The sequence below is a fragment of the Patiria miniata genome, unplaced genomic scaffold (assembly GCF_015706575.1).
Source record: "Patiria miniata isolate m_02_andy unplaced genomic scaffold, ASM1570657v1 HiC_scaffold_2, whole genome shotgun sequence".
In the NCBI taxonomy this organism is placed as follows: Eukaryota; Metazoa; Echinodermata; class Asteroidea; order Valvatida; family Asterinidae; genus Patiria; species Patiria miniata.
The window spans coordinates 18,220,085-18,240,868 of NW_024037058.1; the positions used below are offsets into that span (position 1 = coordinate 18,220,085).

Here is a 20,784-nt window from a genome sequence, read left to right on the forward strand (position 1 = left end):
AAAAGTGCTCAAAATCTAAAGAAGGGTACTGAACAACTAACCTGATAAAGTTTCAGCTCAGCTTCAGCTGTATATTCTGAGAAAACAGCATTCTAGGATCTCAATTTCAAATCAAAAGTTGCTGAATCATGTTTTGAATTGCGCCTGAATTCAGCGTCCGAGACACGTTCTCGCTGAGCCGAATGCAGCTATGCAATGTCGCGCACTGATCTGACGAATTATAGCAACCGCGCGTGCGTGTGCGTCGTGCCAATGCTTGCGCGCGCTTCGCCGAATAACAAAACGAACTACTAATTTAAATTTTCCTACGGTGCGTCTTAAGAAGCACTGTTGGAAAGGCGTTCTCTCGTTGATTACTTCAAAATGACAGCTTGCCAGAAAGAATAATTTCACAGGGAGTTTAGTCCCCTTACTATCTTTCAACCAAGTATGTTTTTCAACAATAATTACGCCAGCTACTTTTCGGATAGCTGCAAATGATGGACTATAGCTTTAAGCTCTTATAAGTACTTATCCTATTAGCAGTTGTTTTACATTGTACTAGACTGTATCCTCGATGAATCCATAAAACCATAGAGTGCTGGGGCAGTTTGGGGCGGTATACCAGGCAGGGCACTTTGGGGCGGTACAGGAACCAAAGGGTTAAGTTTTCCGATCTGGAAATCAAAAATTGGCACTGACAAAAAAAAATTGTGGTTGAGGGAAAAACCTCACATCCAATATTTAAGAGCAGACACTATGCTCTTCAAAAAAACAGAAGTTTTTTCTCCTAAAGAATTTTCAATTTGTATGTTTTGTTTTAATGCAAAATCTATTTCATTCCGATTTTGGGCGTCTGCAACCCTCTGGGAAAAAGAGCTTTCATTTGCACCCAAATGAATCTGCCCCGCGAGAGCCGAATCATTAGACTATCTGGCTGCCAGTGATTTGCATTTTGTGAAGAAATAATTCAGTAACTAAACGTTGGTGGATTTTTTCATTCGATGTCCGATTCAAAAGTGAATAACTTTTATATTTCAAATTAGGTTTTGCCCTTCACCGACGTATAAACACTGTATGCTCAGTGTGTTACCTCCCGAGTAAAAGTTGGACAAAATCACTCGGGTGGGACTCGAACCAATTTTTTCCAACTTTCACTCGGGAGGTATCACACCGAGTATCCTTGACCCTGCATAATCTGCGCAGGTAACACTTGCAACGCGCGCGCGTTGTCACATACACATTGAATGCAAGTGCATAGAAATAGGACCGCGTAGCTTTAGGGGGTCTGCCGATATACAGTGTTTATACGTCGGTGAAGGGCAAAACCTAATTTGATTTACATCACCCCGACGCAAAATTCCATCTTATGAATGACATTTATATTGCCCGTAAAATAATAATTGAAAAAGAAAAAGAATTAAAATTTTGAGGTGCAATCTGAAAATAGCACAGGAAACACCATCTTTTAAAACGAATCAGCATTTCTCTTTGCAATCCACGTTCACAGGTGCAAAAGATCAAAGGGGTGCTCAAGAAGCACAAGATGAGTGACATCAAGGTCGGTTCAGTGGAGGAGTTTCAAGGTCAAGAGAGATTGGTCATCATCGTCTCCACGGTCCGTAGCACCAAACCAGAACACATCCAGATGGACATTGATTACAAACTGGGATTTCTCAAAAACCCTAAGGTTGGTTTTAATACAAGGTTTCAATAGACCATACCATTAAGCCCCGCCCCCTCATGAACTGTTGACCAATCACAACCCTGACCAAAATTCCAGCGTGCATGCACTTGTGTAAAATGTGTGCAGTTGGAAAAATAAGTGGAGCAGTTGAGACTCGCATGTGTTGCTTCCCCACAGTAAGGGGACCAGGAAGACTTGTTATACAGTGGAATTTAGCTCGAACATTGTGGGATCCACAGAAAATATTCCTAATAGCGATCATTCGGTGAAGCGATTTTAAGCTGCCGGTGCTCCGGTACTCACTTTTCAATAAATGGCGCCCTTCATAACTTCACCCTGCACGCCCTGGTAGTTACTGAAAGACAACTTCGAACACATGCCGACTATTGAATTATGTAATTACACAGTTTTTGAGCTTACTACCTACAGCAATGGGTGGCTTTCCCCTTCTATTCCTTAGAGAAGTAATAGCCACTTGTTACTCTTCTGCTGCCATTTTTTCAACAACAATGTTTGGTTGGTTTTGTACACAAAAATTGGGAGTCAAGGACAAATTTCGGTATAGCTGAATGTTCGGTATAGCGGTGTTCAGTATAGCGACGTTCCACTGTAGATCTTATTCACTAGGAAACCATCTTTGATCATGTTCCCTGAATGCGTTTTATAAATTGTAAACTGTTGAGTGTGATGGTGCCAGACTATTTATGCATTCCAAGTCTCAATTTGAATTCGGTTTTTAAACGTGGCTTAAAACATTAGGGTATGTTTAATCACATCTTTAAATTATTCATCAGAGCAGACTGGTAATAATTTGTAATTTGCTTTATTTTATTGCTTTCATTTCTTTTCGCAAATTCCAAAAATGAAGATTTTACCTCGCTTTCAATTTCATATGGCCGACTCGTGAACAAAGCCTACCGACCAAGAAAAATTGAAGATTTTTGTGATTTCATACGTTTATGAAGAAACTTATTTCAAGTTCAAAACGTGCCAGTTACTTTACCTTATGGGTTCTTTTGAGAAACATTTCATATTTGTTACCAATTCAGTGACGATATGTAGACATTTCTGTGGGTGATTTTTGAACCCCATTGTCACTATATTATTTCAGTAGACAACACTGAGGGAATACAGAGACATTGGCAAACTCAAGTAGCATTTCATCTTAAATTTTGCTTTTATTAATCTTATCCTAGACGGGTTATTTTTGTAAAGAGACTTGCTTTGAAGTCTTTTTCAAGATGCAGTATATTTATTGTTTGCCTTTTATATTGACTACGTACTTTAGCAGATTAGGATTTTGCCAACACTGCAAAATGTTCATTTGGTTTTGGATATTTTCTTAAAGTGGTTGGACCTATGCCTTGAGTTTGATAATGAGATAATATCTCTGGGTAGTGTTTATAAATAATTGTTCATGAATATTTTGTTGGTAATTTATTTTGAATTCAGAGTTCAGGCTTTTGATTCATTCGTAGCCGACTTGTTTTTGATTGATTCTACAGAGGCTGAATGTGGCTGTGACTCGAGCCAAGGCACTGCTGATCCTCGTGGGTAATCCCTACACGCTGAGGAAGGATGAAAACTGGAACATGTGAGTAGTCCTCGTAAAACTCATGAGTTCCTGAAACACTCACAAAACTTAGAGGACCACTTATGATTCTGCCGGCAAAAATTCCAAGGCAGATTTTTTTGAGTTTGAGGGGGAATTGTTTTTTTTATAGATGTGTCATGTTCTGTCAGAGCCAAAAAAAAGTAACCAAAAAGGTATTGTTTTGGGGATGTTCATTTCTTTTTAATAAATTTGTGATCCTAAATATGTATTAAATACACCTTCAAAGTTTTAGACTATACTTAAAGTTATTAATTTTTATGATTTATAGAAGTGTGTAACAGTTCATTAAATGAAAACATTTCAAGAAATTGGCTGCGCCCTTGGTTCCCCCCCCCCCCCCCCCCGGCAGTTACAAAAATGTTCTACAACTAAAACAAGTCCTTTTTTCTCTTGAGAGAGCCCTTCTGCCCTGGCCCCCCCCCCCCCCCACGCCCCGTCAGTAACCTCTTTGGATCCACCCTTGACCAACAGTATTTTTCCAAGGAAAATCTGTTTCCTGTATTTTAAAGAGAATATACAACATTTGCTTTTGCTGTAATTTTCAGAAATGCATGAATTTGGGGCTTAGTATTTTATTGCAAATATTGTTGCGCAGACTTAATTGAAGTTTTAGGTTAGTAGATGATGGAAAAACCAATCGATTGCAAACTAAATAGATAAATTGGGAGCAGTATTTGAAGAAAAAAAACCAGTTTTTTTTTTCAATGCTTGGTTAGCTGACCAGTGTTGGAAATTAATGAAAAATACCACTTTTCTTGAAATGTCACCACACCTGGTGCCATGATTGTACAGGATTCTTTAGACTGTCATTCACTAACAGTCCAGTAAGGTATTTCGTGATAATTTGTTTTTTGTGTTTGCAAATGTTGTATATTCCCTTGAACAATATTTTAATAACTCATTTTAGACCAGATGCCGATAAAAGTATGTTTTTGGAGAGAAGCCCATCATATTATTTTGTGGCAACTTTAATTCAAGATTTTGACTGTCACATTTAAAGGTTCCTGGAGTATTGCCTGGAGAACAAAGCCTACACGGGATGCTTCTTCAAGAACGAGAACGATGAAGTGGAGGACACCATTGAGAAGTTTGAGAAACTGAAGATAACATCCGAGTTGGGTAAGAAGAAGAAGATCATATCCTATGGACAGCAGTGACAGCACCAGACTCAACAATTAGGGGGGCAAGTGGGGGGGGGGGGACTGGTTATCATTTTGTGGGTGCTGTTCAAGGGCCATTTCCGAGGGTTTGAACAGTGAAGTATTGACTTTGAGTCCCTCGATTTTTGTTTTTGCTTGTCTTTTACCTTAAATGTTTCCTTATTTCTCTTGTTTTTAATTTTCTTGAGGGGGGTGCAAATGTGTAACTGATGGCTTGCGTGGGAGATCCTCAACGTTTTAATTTATTTCCTGAAAATTATATAAAAAAAGATTGTTTGGGAGGGGGGCAGGGGAAAGGGGGAGGAAGGGGGCAGGGGGAAGGGGGGGGGGGGGGGGGGGGGGGAGTAGCCCTGTTGGCGTGCGCAACCCCCCCCCCCCCCCCCCAAATCCGCCAATGTGAATGAGGAGAAAATCATTGCTGCAACAAAGCATATTCAGGGACACAAGATTTGTGATGCCTAGGTTGGGTTTGCCATTACTAGCAATATTGCCTTTCTCTTTGTTATCCTTCATCACACAGTGGACAAGCCAGTGGATGAGCGATTGGGCGTGAGTGCAGAAACTGAGCAGCATGATCCCGAGTGGCGCAGTGAGGATTACTAATGAAAATCAAGGAGAGAGCGGACAGGTTCCAGACTAAGTGATAACAGAAACCAAGAGCAAGTTTAGGCGAGAACCATGGTTAACCATCTTTCAATTAACGTCACTCAAATGTAGGATGGTTGGACTACGCTAGTCTACTATTTGGAACCGCAGCATAAGGCACAGTTGCATCACTGGTTACCAGTAGCCGTGCACATCATAATGAACAGCAGGGAGCCAGGACCCAGAAATTGTGTGATGACGCTTTTGACCAGTGTTTGACTAGACGTGTTCCCCAGTTGCTAATAGTGCGCAGGCGTAAAAAGATGCGTCACCGATCAACCACTATGGTCGTCTCATGGTCCTTGCTCAAACTTACTCTATGCTTCAAGACGCTCTGCGGATTTAGGTTTAATTTTTTTTTTTATTACATGTATGCATGCTGGGGAACATTTGGCTTTATTTTTTAAACAGCTTCTACTATCAGTGCACATTTTTAATACCAAAGTGCAGTTTTCTCGGTCAGTATTATTTGGTAAAACTTGATAATGACTTTCTTGTTCTCTATTGATAAGAATACATTTAATTGGATTTAACTGGATTTAACTTTCAGGATGTTATTGTTGCAATTAAACTGTATTTTTATATTTGTATTGAAGTTGTGATATGGTGCTATCACATGGTGCTACCGCAAACCTATCTTGTCTTAACATCTTTCCACCGTGCAAACCTTCAAACCTCATCATATTGTGCTATTGTTAAAGTCTTCTGGAGATGGTCACAGGTTTTGGTTTGAAATGTAAAGTGTTAACCACTATGTCTTCTGAGAACTTTGTACAAGTCATAAGAGGTACATGTATATAAGTTCTCCACATGGTGTTACTAAAACCAGTCACGGGAAAGGTCAGTTCATATTTCATGCGAATGTGAAGTGAATTTGACGTCACGAAACATTCACTGCGAAATTCTCCCAGAGTTGAAATGTGACTTTATAGTGCGAAAATTTGCCATGACGTCACAAAATTTGCATTCAGATTCGCTTTCGTGCTGAGTATGAGCTGGCCTTAACAATGTAAAATATTCGGAAAATTAAAATGAAAACAATTTTATACTGATAAATATACATGTATACGAATATTGCAATATTAACTGATATGCTGCTTGCAATACTTACCGGTGCTGATGTGTACCTTGAAGATTTGAAAATGCAAAACTGCAATAATTTTAAGAAGAAAAAAATGTTATATTTATTCAATATAAAATAGTTTTTATTATGTTTTTAATGATGAACTAAGTATTTTACAAAAGCAGCTTTGAGTTATGCCAGTATATTCACTGATATCATTTACAGCAAGCAGGGTTTAATACAAAAATCATTTATGTAGTTTTTAAAATCAATTTTGAATAGATTTTATTTAGGGAATAAATATGTGCTTGGCCAGTTTAAACAAGTACGTTTAATACCGGCTAGGGTCCTGGATGCGGCAGATGATTCATAAATACCTTTTTCGTTCAAAAAGTCAAAAATTCAAAACATTTCCAATGATTTTGTTCAACAATTTTACTTCATATTTTGTGAAGCATCCATCTGGCCATGTCTAAGGTATGTGCCTCAGGCGTAATGCTAAAGATCTCCTTATATGGAGATTGGATAGCGCGTGGCGTGTACTGCGCGATGTGGCGCAGAATGCAGCTGTGTTTTACCAGTGGTTTAAAACCACCCACTTGACTGGCTCTCGACCAGTAGGAATGGGTAAACTTTCTTTGGTATTTATGAATGTCTCTTAAAGATGAAGTATTTAAAGCAGCTTTGAGCTTTAACAATTTACTCATTGGCATTATAAAAAGATACTTGGGCTATAAAAAAAGTCTAATTCTTTCTTTTTTGGGTGTTATCAGGCTTATTTGTTTTGAGATTGTGCATTACTCTCTTTTTTTTCAAGTCTTTGATGAACTCCTTTTTCATTATGAAATATTTCTTGTTTCAGTTGTGTTCTGTCAATTGGACAAAAACTAATGCTAATTATTTCAATTGAATTGTTAATGTAGCTTAAATAGTCAAGCTCATTTAAAATGAGACCGAGTCTTATATTTAATGAAATTTTTTTATGGCATGGCAATTAAATTTAATTTTTCACGAGAGGAGGTCTGTTTTTGGGTATGTGTATTTTTGTTTTTAATTTTACTTCAGCCACCATTTTACTTTTTGTACATTTTTCTTCTTTTTATGAGGATTTTTTTTTTGGGGGGGGGGGAATTTGAAGTCAAATTTGTGGAAGCAATTCTACTCTGTACAACATATTTCCCTTGGCCGACAAATTGTCGTTGTCTGGAACAGATATATCAATACGTTCTTCCCAAATCGGATGGATTTGAAAAGGGGGATTCACGTAAATGAGTGCATTGATAGTAATAATACTAAAGGAAATGGAATCTTAGGGAGACATCTCAAAAGGTTATGCACAAAAACAATTCGAACTTTAGACCCCTACCCCCATTTCACCCCCGCGAATTTCATGGGCGGCATGGGTGGCTTGTACGTAAAGCGCTCGCCTCTCACCAAGGTGACCACGGTTCGATTCCTGGCCGCGGATCACATGTGAGTAGAGTTGAGCGTTGGTTCACTCCTGTGCCACGAGGGTTTTTCTCCGGGCCCTCCGGTTTTCCTTCCTCCGGAAAAATCAAACACTTTCGATCTCAGGCTGTGCTCCGTGGTCATATATGGGTTGATGTGGCCGGCAGCCATAGGCGCCTTTACGTGCCAGCGTCCCGACCACGTTGTAGCTGCGTCCTCCGCAATTCAGCATACCAGCTGCGATTAAGGATGTTTAGCCTCCCTAATTATTAATTATTTTGCGCCACCAGCAATCGGTCTAGCCTATATTTGCGATGATCAGTTAATGTTTTTTATCACTACTCCCCCATGTGTCATAATAAATACAATTATGCAGAGTGATGATAACAGGGTAAGGGTTTCGGATAATTATTTAATAAGTACAATTTTTTGTGATGCTTCAAACCTTCAAGTCTTTTTTTCTCACTGGTTTTTTTTTTGAGGAAGTCAAGAGACATTTAATGTCGTACAACGATTGCATTTACTTTCTTTCAATTCACGACTGTGAGTTCCTTAAAAGCAAACCAAGTAGCCGATGTTATGTACCCCTTTCAAATTTGATTACTATTAAGGGAATAAATGTGTGCTCGAGAGGTTTTAATCACTCTGTTTAAGACCGCTTAGAGTCTGGGTGCTGATGATTACCTGAGCCGGAGGCGAGGGTAATTATCAGCACCCATTGAATGCTCCTGAATGCCGTTGAAGGCTTTTGTATGAAACGCGACTGCGCGCGGGAACGATACTGAGTGCTAATTGGAGGGAAGTTCAATACGTCATTACAACGGGGAAAGTTAACGCGTGAATAGATTGACGTACGCGTAAAAGGAAAATACCAAACAATAAAACAAAACAAGAACGGGTTTTGACAAACAGAGTGATTAATACCGACCGAGCACATATTTAGTCCCATTCATAAATACCTTTTCGGTCAAAAATATATAATATTTCGGTCAAAAAATCCCGATTTTGTTCAACAAGTTCACTTCATGCTTTTTTAAACATCCCTCTAGCTAACTAATGGAGTGTTCAGCTGGCGATTGAGATGTAAATCTCCCTTTTAATCTCCCTTTTATGGAGATTGACGCGCGCGTGGCATGTTCTGTGCGTTGTCGCGCAGAACGCACCTGGGGCGTTGCGTTTTGAATTTAGAACTATAAAATTCTGACTCACTGGTAGTGTTGTGCATGCCTAGCCTACGTGAGGACCGACTGAGAACGTTCAACCAATAAAACGGTAAGAGGCACTGGATTTTTAGGAGTCCACACTTTATGTGACAATGGTAGCCATGTCTTTATCATCCGTTTAAAACTGGCCACGTGACGGGCTCTCGACCAATAGAAATGGCTAAACTGTCTGAGGTATTTATGAATTTCTATTTAAATTAAAAAACGTATTAGCCAGTGATGACTTTTGCAAGTAGGCCTAATCGTCAAAATTCACTGGGTTCATTTTTTTTCTCCCCCCTATTTTCTGTGAGATTAAATTGGAGGATGTTTCTCAAATTTATGGAAGAGGTTGATTAAACTGGGCACTAGAACTCCTTTTTTTAATATTGACTTTGATCGGTCGTACTAAAGTCAAAATTGGGGGGGGGGGGATCAGTTCTACTAGCTTCCCAATACTGGGTCTATATTTACCCTAAATCTTCGCGTGATTACAATTGATATTAACAGGAAAACGTTTTCTAATCAATCACCTCTACCCCCAGAAAAAAAACTGAGGCTATTGCCGGCCGGCAGCAACCCACGTGTCTAGTCTATTATGCAAAGTGCTCAGAGTACTTCAGCCACCTCCAATGACGCGCGCATTTTAGAACCCCAGCGCACACACATTAGTGTAGCCCTCCGCCAAAAAGTCAGATGAAAATAGAACCAACATTTGAGATGGACCGAAATCCATCAAGACGACGATGCGAAATATCAGTCACGCGTATTGCTATTTCAACCTTTCTTTCACTCTCGCGATCTTCATTTATAAAGTTCCTAAATCACACCTTTTTTTTTTACTGAACAAATACTCCGCCCGTACTGCTCCGCCAGGCCAGTCGGAAATGGTTTGGGAATTCCCCGATTACTCTTGTCGACGGGTACCCAGGCGTTGGAGTGTGTCATGTGTGCGAACCACTCGATTGTGTACCAGATGGAAATGGTGTGGGTGGGAAACACGTAAACGGAGTAATGAGAAATTCCACAAGGGGCTAGGGCTGACGTGTTGTAATACTCGGATAGTCAGGCGATTCTCACGATTTGTTGGCCACTACAATTCATTCTTCTTCATTCAAAGTAGAGTATTCTATAGCATGCAGTTTTAGAAGTACCCTGCCAGAACTGAAGTAGCGTTTCACGAGATTGTATCCTCGACCCTCCATATTCTGCGCAGGTAACGTCGCTTGCAACGCGCACGTGTTGTCACATAATAAATATTGAAGGTGAGTACGTATAAAAAGGACCGCGTAGATATCAATCATCCTGTAAAATTAAATGCTTATCACATTCTAATTCGATAAGCATTAGAGCTGGAGTTACTCAAGCTATGAATAGGTAATCATTGTTGTTACTGTCTAAAGAGCCGTCAATTCATTTTCATATGTCATTTGTACGGCACGGGGTCACAGTTGTGTGCTATGTTGACTTCAGAATTGTTTGAATGTGCAATTAATGGTCCTCTCCATTTTTATTGCATTGGTTTATTTTTGGTGTGAGTTTAGTGATCTGTGTACGTGGTGTATATTGCACTATATATTGGTTTTATTGCGGTTTTATGTAATGTCATTGTTCAGAATTAAATGCCAGTGGAAGCTGAATTTCTATACTTTTTAGTGTGGATAATAAACTTGAATTTGATTTGATTGGATTGGATTTGTCCCAAAACAATACAACAAATAGATGGCACCTGAAACGACCAGTCCAAACCGCTTCAGTACTGCATTAATCAACTATGTCAAAAGAAACATTTACTACTAGCACAGGAATACAACTTAAGGACAATTGCAATGAACACATGGCAACCGATGAAAACTGGTGTGCAAATGAATAGATGTTTTTGTTGGATGACATCGGCCCGCCTCTAGCTTGCGTAACTCCAGCTGACATGCTCATCAGGAATTCCGGAAAGAATGTTGCAACCTGACGCTACTTCAGCGGTTGTGTACAAAGTCTATGGAGAGTCAAGACAATTTTCTAAGTATTACCTAACAAAATTGGAAATATTTCTCAGTCCCAGATTCATGTCTTATCGTCATTTTTGTGCACTTTTACTGACCTTCATTGAGATGAAGAAAAAGCGGCAACAGGTTGCAACATTCTTTCCGGAATTTGACATGTTACATGTCAAATGCCTGATGATGAGCGTGTCAGCTGTAGTTACTCATTTTAAAGCTCCACATTTTCATTCTTTTTGTTTTTCTTTTTCTTCAGGTAAGGTTTCACATGAATTTTGTCTCACAGATTGCCAAATAGCAGTTTTTACATTGTGTCATACTCATACTCATAGAAATAACATCACTCGCCAAAAAAATAAATAAATAAATAAATCACCAAAACACCTGGCTCAGCTTTGTTTAATGTCGGAAAATCCCAACCCGATTTACACCTGCAGCATTTGAATGATACATCAACTCAAAAGTATTTCCACATTGGTTTTTTTTCATTGATTTTTATAGTGTCTTTGAAAGCATTCGGCCTTTATGGTACTATTAGTGCTGGACTAGACCCCAGAACCTGGCGTCAATAACAATGCCACGCATAACTGTGTAATACAAACTTTCGACGTGTTTAAAATTGTCTACGTGTACGACATTTGTCCTTTGATATTAAGTATTATATAACTGACATACAGATCCTTTTCATTTGATTGGTGGGACTCACGTCACGTGACATATTCGATATTGCTCCCATTCACGCAGGGGCTCAAAAAGTCCCATTCTCCCATGGGGAATGGGAAATACTATTGAACAGTTAGGATCATTCTTGATCCATGACGTGGTATTTGTGTGCAAATGCATGCTGGTGTGGGCATTGAGCGTTGCGCGTAGCGCGTATTGTGTTAAAAAAGCCAGCCCTACAGAGTTGGGTGCAAACATTTTCATGAAGGAGTGGTTTGGAAGAGAGAAATACATTTTCCACCAATTTTATTTGAAATAAAAATTCAGATATATCAAATGACAAGGATCTATGTCAGTTATATAAAACAAATATTGAGTGGCTTTAAATTGTGAAATGGGAGGAATATTATTGCTCGGTAAAATCTGGACTTTTCCAGTTCACTCGGCTTCGACTCATGAAATGGGAAAGTCCAGACTTTACCTTGAGATAATATTCAACCCATTTCACTATGAGCCACTAATATTTGTATATTTATTGTGAGGAATACATTCAGTGAATACAGCTAATTGCGCATTGATTTCGATACAGCATGAAACAGCCGTCGATCGATTGGGTGAAAAAGAACCGTCTAATCGTATGCGGGCATGCGTTCTGCAGCGGACTGCAGAGCTAACAGGTACTTGTCGGGCTCCTATCATTTTGCGCGTACAACTAGTCAGTTACCTGAGACTAGGGTGATCACAAAATGTTGCAAACGTTCGGACCCGCCTCCGTAATTCCCTGTCCAAAAAGTTGAATTAGTTTGTAATGCCAACTATGTTACGTTGATTGGAATATTCACTGTATTCTTCACGTGTAAGTACTCATATAGGACAAATGTTGTACATTTAGCAAATTTTGAACACCTTGAAAGTTTTTATTACACAGTTACGCGTGGTGTAATTGACACCACGCGCGGGTCTAGTGCTGGACAAGTTTACATTTGGTCTGGAGATGGTTACAAGCAGATACGTGTCCGAAATCACCAGAAGGACTAATTTTATTAGAAATTTTGATTTTGATCTCAGCCTGGTAACAAAGCCACTATAAAAATATTAAATTGGATTTATAAACTATTGTGTTTCCTGTTATAGGCTGAGAATTACTTAGATTAGATTTATTTCCAGTGGGCGAGGGGCCCATTCTTTGCCGCAATGCCAAGGACCAGGAAAACACCCGCTCAGAAACTTGCAGTTGGGAAGGCTTTCCTGAAGTACCTGGAGGAGACGAAGCAAGGTGCCGATTTTGGGAAATCGGAGCTCACCGAAATCTTCAATAATGACTACAGGCCGTCCCATCCAGCAATCTGCAGAGGTACACAGTCGTCATAAAGGCCGGTTCATACTCGGCGCGAAAGTGAACGCAAACACAAATTTGAGACGTCAGGGCAAGTTTTCACAAAGGTTTTCACGAATTCGCAAAGGTTGAACACATTTCAACTCTGGCAAATTTCACAGCGAATACTACATGATGTCCAATTCACATCGTATTCCAATGAAGTATGAACCGGCCATAACTCTTAACAAAAATAGTAGCTTTTGTGAAGACATTTTTTCCTGTTCAATAAGAGGCAACCAGACATGTCCACTTGACCTTTTGGAGAATCAAATCCAAATTTGCATTTTGCAAAATGCTACTTAAAAAAAAATAAGGTAAAACAAGAAAGAGGTTTGACAATCTGTTTAATAGAATGTCAATGGCTATACTCAAGGGCGCAATCGCTTCTCAAAAGTGTGTGGGGGGAGGGGACATACCTTGATCAGCAGTAATTCGAGAGCGAGACACGAAGCCCTAACAGAGTGGGGTCCGGGGCCCGGTCATGAGGACCCCTAAGCATTTTGGATTCTAAATCCTCTATAGTGCGATCTGATGAGGCAATTGCTGACCACTAACCAATTTTTTTGAGCAACAGATCATCATTTAAATATCATTTTTCGAGTTTGAAGTCGTTGAATCAGTTATACTTAGCTGCAGAGTAATATGTAGGCTAAAATGTATATTCGGGGACGGAAAAAGTGGGGGGGGGGCCAACAATATCACATCTCCCTCACTTTAAAAAGTCGGGGGGGGGGGGGGAGGGGGACTAACCCCTACAGATGGACGGGTGTGGGGTTGTTATACGCATGTATATGGTGTAAATCGAGGACACACATGTGAAAAACCCTTTTCTAATTGAGGACAGGAGTCCAATCGAGATCTTCCTTAATTGGGAAATGTTTACAAAACCAATGGGAGCTGTTAAAGTATGAATAATAGGAAATCTTGATTTACATCATATACACCCATACCGTGTGTGTGTGTGTGTTAATTAGCTGTTCACGAGTTTATCATGCGTGGTTAAGTTGCAGACAATTTTTTTTGCAGATTGCCCATTGTAGCATCATGCTAATTGTGGAATTTTGAACAAAAATCTCTGGAATCTTCCCACTATGAAGTTAACAGTTTGTTGACAATTATATATGGAATTTGCTCAGAATCCTGATATACAGCGGGCCTATTGCCGAAAAACTTGTCCTCAATTATTCTGGATAATAATTTTGTTGTGGGGGGATATTCTGCTGAGAACACTTCTTGATTTTAACCTTTCTTATTGAAGACTTATTGGAGAGTATCCTTTCATAATACTTTTCCACATGATTTTTTGGTTGAAGATTTATTGGTGAGTGGTGTTTCTGTTGCGTTAATGCCTGAATAGGCTTCTGCAAGGTACCCATACAGATACAGATAATGTGCCAACCATAGACCTAGTTAAGTAGAATAGCAAAGTAAAAACACTCTCTTTAATTGTGGCTGAAAGTAACAAGAATTATTCATTATTCATTTGATTGATTAAGTATTTTTAATGAATCTAATTTGTACAATACACCGTAGTACAAAATGACTGGCACATTACACCATACTGTTAGATCAATATTTTTGTGCAATTAGGCAGTACTAATAACCATCGGACCTTTTGGTTTTGTCTTAGGATTCAATTGTTCCGCCGTCCTTTTTACTCTGCGGATTAATGGCATGGTGAAGTATAAGAATGAACAAGTTCGTGTCACTCCCGGCTATCTCGCCAGGGACCAGTACTCAACACTCAGGCTGCATGAATTGGGTGTGTCCAATAAGGGGGCTTCGTCACGTCACCCCTTCTACTGTGCTGACTGTGACGTGAAAGGCAATTCTTTGAAGTCTTTCCGGGGCCACCTGATGGGAAAGAAGCACCTTCAGCAGATGAGCTTGAAGTATTTGAAGGATAGAAGGTAAGACACACAAACAAACAAACACAACATGTTTAAGGTAAATTGGGCCTTCTTGTGTTTCCAATTTAGGAATTAAAACAAAATTTTACAAACTAAAGAACAAAAATTGACACAACAATATCGAACATTTTTGTGATATTTTGTTGGAAATAGGAAATAATAATCAAATCCCTGAACATCACATCGTAAAAATAAAGGCTGTTATTGATATGCAATTATTTCCTTTTATCTGAGAATGCATACTTTGAAAATTGTGAATGATTTTTTGGTTGAAGTTTTATGAGTGAACGGTGTTTCCTTACTTTTGTTTTACAACACAAAAGAAAAGTCAAATCTGCTTTTGAACAAGAGCAGCTTTCATAACTTCAGTTGTATGCTAATCGATGGGCCATGATGCCCTATCTCTGGCCTGTTGGTACTTGTCTCAAGGGTGGGTCTAGAGAGGTTTAACTGCAGGGGGGGGGGGGGGGGGGCGGGGGGAGAAGGGCTCGCTCATTGAAAAATGGCTTATTTGAGAAAAGTGTGGTCACTCTGGCAGGGGGGGGGGGGGTCCTCTGCCCCTGGATCTGCCACAGTGTCAACCAACTCCAAGATATTTCACTCACCATACTCGTTGTGAATGTGACAATGGTGTCTTTGCAGGGAGGTGATGATAAGTAATCGGAATAGCGTCAAAGTGACCAGTGATTACGACGACAGCGATGGAACAATATCATTCAGCATGAACATCGACTCCACTCATACCTTCCTTCTTAAGGTTGCCAACACTAGGTATGTCATGAAAACACTACTTCTACACTTTTTTTAATTGAATATATAAGAGGTGGATCCAGTTTGATAGAAATTTAATGCAGGCAGACAGTAGAAAAGAAACGCTGCAGCCGATGAGTTTGAATTGTCTTCCTGCATTTTTATCAACTTGGATATCTGTCTCTGAGAGCTTTGCGTAGTGAGTGGCCGCCATCATGGGGCAAGTTCGCGCAAGAACTATTGTTGACCATTGGGTAACCATAGTTCAACTAAAGTTAGGCTTAACTCTGTCTAGTCGACGATGGTTGACTACGCTAGTCGACTTTTTGGAACCAACCTACTGGGGCTGGTTGCATCGCTGGTAACCAATAGCCACGCGTATCATAACGTATAAGAGGGAGCCAGGATCCAGAAGTTTTGTGATTAACATTTTGACCAGCGTTTGACTATAAACGTTCGCACGTTGCTATTAGTGCGCAGGCGTAAGGTACACCACAAATCAATCGCTAGTCGACTTATGGTCCTTGCCCGAACTTGGCCTTTGCTACAGCTGTGCGATCCTGTTATACTGTGCCAATGTCCTGCCGCGATCTCGGTTATGTAATCGCTTCGATCACGAATCATATCCACTTATCAACAAGTCAGTCACAGATAAGGAAACAAGTTTAGACATTTGAATGACGAGCTTTATTCCTCTGCAAAAGTTAATTACATTTAAGGCATTACATTTATAGAGCACTTTCGTTTTGATCATCATCTAGAATGGAAAATTTCTAGTAATAGCTTACTAATTCAACTCCTCCAATCAACAGTGACACTGCTCAGGTTGGCTTTCTTGCCTGCTTGATACTGAAGGTTCAGCCAGGAATCACCTTGCATGATCTACCAGGGGATTTAATTCTACAGCCTGGTGAGTGTCCACTTTTCAACATTTCTTTATCATTATTTTCTGAAAAACAAACTAGATGTATGCAGGATCTTTTAGGGTTGGAAGTTGTTTATTGAGTCTTTGATAAGGTTAAAAAAGCTCTGTGGACAGTGATCAATTAAAGTGCCATATGATTTGAAAGTGACTTTTAAGGACTGATTGTTTATTTCATTTTCATTACAGGAACGCAGTGCAGCATTAAAGTTCTTGTCAAGGCTGATTGCATCGGAGTTCTGCAAAGCCCGCTTCTTATGGCCTTCAAAACTTCCAACGACACCACCGTAAATCATTTAATTTATTATAAATTGACAAAAATACCTTTTGCAGGTATGCGCAAGTATGATTTTTGCAAGTATGTCAAAAATTTGGAATTTGTTCCAAAATTTTATAAAGTTCACCAAATTTGTCCTTTTCAAAAACCTTAAATACTCTGAAATGAAGACCTTCAGATTAAATTTAAAAAAAGTTTACATCTCTAAATCTGATTAATAAAGTTCACCAAATGTTCCCTTTTCAGACATCCAAAACCTTCTCAATTTGCCAGAATGATACTATAATTTCAACTTATTTACATCCCAAACGAAAGATTCTCGGTCAAACTTCAGTACTTCAACAATATTTTTGTGCAGGTTTTCCAGATTTTGCGATTCATGAAAATTGAAGTCAAAGGGGAGATAGCCGATGATTTGCCCCCTACCATACCCTACCAGCGCCCTTCACGGAAGTCACTGAGGCAGGCAAAGGGGGAGATTGTCGATGGAGTCCCACCGTTACAGTAAGCGTATTGCACTTATGTGTATCTCCATATCGGAATCCCAAGCTTTTTGAAATTTTGACATTTTCTGATGGTTCACCATTATTATCTGAGCAAAAAAAAAAACCACACAAGATTTGCAGTGTCAAATTGTATACTTCAAGTCCATTCTTTAATAGTTATAGTCAAGGACGTCAATTGATTTTGAAAAGTTGGGGAATACCTTGATCAGATCTAATGCGAGTGCGAAGCGCAGAGCCCTAACGGCGTGGGGTTCGGGATTCTGCATTCTAGACGCTCTGTGGTGGGATCTGAGGCAATTTATGACCACTTATTTTGAGCAGAAGATCATCATTTAAACATCATTTCCGAGTTTGAAGTCATTGAAACAGCCATTCTGAGCTATAAAATCAAATGTAGGCTACAATTTTTATTTGTGGACAAAAAAGTGAGGGAGACAAACGATATGATACTGCATTCTAGACGCTCTGTGGTGGGGGGCAGACATGCTTGCTTATACTGCTCGAGTAATTGAACAAATATGACCATATATCTGTTGGGGGGACAACAAATGTTGCCATGACAACCCCTCCCCTCCCCCTTCTGAAGCCTCTCCTTCCACATCACCTAATGCAACATGTGTTGAACATATCAGCTTGTTATTATCAAAGATGACTAAGTTTTTATCTGCCTAGTATGATCATATATCGAGTTGGGGGTAAGTTTTGCCATCCCCCTCCTTCCACCATTTGTACTTGCACCACCTATTCAACATGTATTGAAGATATCTTCTTCATAGTATTAAATATGGTTAATCTTTTATCCGCCTTACTCTACTCAGAACCAAGAACAGCGTACTGAAAATGAGGGACCTAGATATGTACCATGTGCCAAGACACCTGCGCTATCAGATCAACAGCAAAGATGAAGTGGAGGATGTCAAGTATGTAGATTTTTAAAAAATCAACAAGGAAATGTCTGGGTGTAATATAATGTGATGTGAAGTTAGTTCAGTTAAAAGAAATTGATACATTTTTTTAAAAACTTGTTTAATACCCTGTCAATTATGTTGATCCTTTCAATACCAAAGACTGTGGAGGATGTCAGTTCGTGAAACCTAAAATATCCCGGTTCTGTAAATACGCGCGTGTGCGCGTGAGTATCAGTTCGTGGTGGTGACGGTGACAATGTGTCCTGTGACGTCATGCTGACAGGCAACCGAAGGGGAGCCCAAACATTTAAGCTTGTCTTGCATGTTATTTAGCCAACATTAAACACTATATGTAAACGTTTTAAAACTATGCATATTTCAGGAAATGTACATGCAGTTTAGAAGACAACCATTTGCTAAAACTTGGCACCATGTGACTGTAACATCCAATTTGTAAACAAATTGTCTCTACTTTTGTATACTTCTGTGTGACATAAGATTGGAGTAGCACATTTTGGCAATTGTTTGTCCACTTTCAGGAACCACATTGAAGTGCCTCTTTGCTGGGAGAATTACGCTCCCAAACTGTCCAAGCTCTTACACATTGAAGAGTGTCAGATGGAGGTGGACATCCGGCGGTATGACATGCACGGTGTGACCCTGAAGCGAGAAGGACCCAAGTTCCTGAAACTGAGAGTGAGCTACTAAAAATATGGGACCTTATGGTTGCAATTTGGGCAATTCGATATCACAATGCAGTGCGCCACCAAGAGTTTGCCATGGAGTCCTTTTTCAATTTTACGGTTAACAAAACATATGGCCCATTTGAATGAGTGTCAGTATAGACAACTTGAGCTATCGGGATTAAATTTGTTATAGATTGGGGGATATAGCGTTCTGCCGCCTTACAAAATCACCATATTGATAAAAGCAAAGAAAATGGCAAACAAATAAATCATGTGAATTTGTCGACCATCTCCCACAATGCACTCACAGTGGCAAACTCTTTTTGGCGCACTGCATTGCACTGCATTGTGTGTTGTGTGTGTGTATGTGTGTGTAGCAGTTATCGCGTAGCTGACATTGTCAGTTCCGCTTCTGCCGTTTCGACTATTCTTCCAGTCAGCTCCGTCCATTCCTCCTTGGACAGAAGTCTTAGGTAGTCCAACCCAGCTGTGTTGTGTAGACGCTTGCGTACTGTCTTGAGGTCTCGGTCGAGCACCACTGGTAGAGTGATACGAGGGCGTCCTCGCCAGATGTCTACCCCAGGTTCTACGAATAGTTGAGCAGGTACATCTCGCGGGAGCCGCAAGACATGTCCGAAGAGTCGCAAGCGCAGGCGCGGTTCTACAGGGGGGGGGGGGGACTAGGGGGGGGGGGCTGTAGCCTAGCCAAAATAAATTTAAAAAAAAAATTAAAAAATTGCATTTAATAGCAAAAAGAAGGATTGTGATGTACATGCGAACGATCTCCCCCTAAAGAAATAGTCTTGACAAGGGTGCATTTTAATATAGTGTGAATGATTTAGGATTTTATTGGCGCTCCCCATTGAAAATATGGCATGAGCCCCCCCCCCCCTCCCCCCTCCCCCCCCCCCTCCCCCCCCCCCCCCCCCCCCCCCCCCCCCCCCCCCCCCCCCCCCCCCCCCCCCCCCCCCCCCCACCTATTGATTTTCGGAGGCCTAAGTGTCTGGAAAAAAAAATCGGTCAATATTTGAGCACGCCTCCCTGAACAAATTCTGGATCCACCGTGCTAGCCCCCCTAAAATATTGGTTCTAGAACCGCGCCTGCGCCAGCGTGCTTTGAGGACCTTGATGTGGACCAGTCCACTTTTGCAGCGAAGGTAGAGTGCTTTGTTGGAGATTCTATGTGGCCACCGAATACCAATGAGCTGTCGTAACTGGCTTCGGTGGAATGAGTCAAGTTGGTCGGTTTGTTTTTGGGTGAGGCCCCAGGTCCCCATGTTGTACAGTAATATGGGGAGCACAAATGCGTTGCAGAGGCGGATACGAAGACTCTCACTCACGTGGTGACGCCGCAACCAAAGTGTCTTCATCTGGTGGAAAGCTACAGTAGCTAACTGCTTACGACGTGCGACGTCCTCGCCGTCTCCCAACAGAGAGCCAAGCTTCTTCGTCATGCGCCATTCCTCTTCTTCGCGGCAATCTAGACGCTTCACCGATGTGTACTCAGTTTTGGTCGGATTCACTATAAGAAACCATTCGAGCAGACTCCCTGGTGCAACTTGTTCCACCCTGTCGATGAGTTCTTTTGAGTCGCTTACGAAATCTACATCATCTGCATATGTCACATCCAGAGGAAGACAACCGTCCCGGTTGCTTTGTGTTTGCAGCTTTTGACGAAGGTCACGAAGAGCCGCTTCAAGGTATATCACAAACAACACTGGAGAAAGACTGTCTCCCTGAGGTGTGCCGATGGTGGTTTCAAAAGGAGCGCAGGTACCTCTCCGCAGTCGTGGCTCCAACGATGTTTCTGATAGGAGTAGTCTAATAATGCGCAATTCCGACTCATCAAGAAACGTCTCGAGTACTTCCATCAGCTGGTGTCTTCTGATGGTATCGAAGGCACGACTCATATCGATCCCAAGAATCTCTGCGCTTTTCTTGCAGCGTTGGGTCTTGGCGCACAGCCATCGGTAGCCAAAGACGACAT

At 40.6% G+C, this 20,784-nt stretch overlaps 2 protein-coding genes across 6 annotated transcripts in view; both read left to right on the plus strand.

Annotated features, from left to right (window-relative positions):
• The window catches only part of LOC119726750 (putative helicase mov-10-B.1), a 33,271-nt gene extending 26,103 nt beyond the window's left edge, over nucleotides 1-7,168 (plus strand). For all 5 annotated transcript variants that reach the window (XM_038198589.1, XM_038198590.1, XM_038198591.1 and 2 more), the window contains 4 exons: nucleotides 1,490-1,669; nucleotides 3,172-3,260; nucleotides 4,282-4,400; nucleotides 4,962-7,168. In XM_038198589.1, the coding sequence (XP_038054517.1) occupies nucleotides 1,490-1,669; nucleotides 3,172-3,260; nucleotides 4,282-4,400; nucleotides 4,962-5,044 (471 nt within the window). In that variant the 3' untranslated portion in view covers nucleotides 5,045-7,168. The remainder of the gene's footprint in view (nucleotides 1-1,489; nucleotides 1,670-3,171; nucleotides 3,261-4,281; nucleotides 4,401-4,961) is intronic.
• A 1,624-nt stretch (nucleotides 7,169-8,792) lies between these two features.
• LOC119726754 (putative helicase MOV-10) overlaps nucleotides 8,793-20,784 on the plus strand; it is a 29,946-nt gene continuing 17,954 nt past the window's right edge. Inside the window, exons 1-10 of the mRNA XM_038198596.1 lie at nucleotides 8,793-8,870; nucleotides 9,924-10,065; nucleotides 12,595-12,814; nucleotides 14,469-14,748; nucleotides 15,391-15,519; nucleotides 16,311-16,408; nucleotides 16,610-16,707; nucleotides 17,056-17,201; nucleotides 18,022-18,123; nucleotides 18,651-18,807. Of these exons, the coding sequence (XP_038054524.1) occupies nucleotides 12,655-12,814; nucleotides 14,469-14,748; nucleotides 15,391-15,519; nucleotides 16,311-16,408; nucleotides 16,610-16,707; nucleotides 17,056-17,201; nucleotides 18,022-18,123; nucleotides 18,651-18,807 (1,170 nt within the window). The 5' untranslated portion in view covers nucleotides 8,793-8,870; nucleotides 9,924-10,065; nucleotides 12,595-12,654. The remainder of the gene's footprint in view (nucleotides 8,871-9,923; nucleotides 10,066-12,594; nucleotides 12,815-14,468; nucleotides 14,749-15,390; nucleotides 15,520-16,310; nucleotides 16,409-16,609; nucleotides 16,708-17,055; nucleotides 17,202-18,021; nucleotides 18,124-18,650; nucleotides 18,808-20,784) is intronic.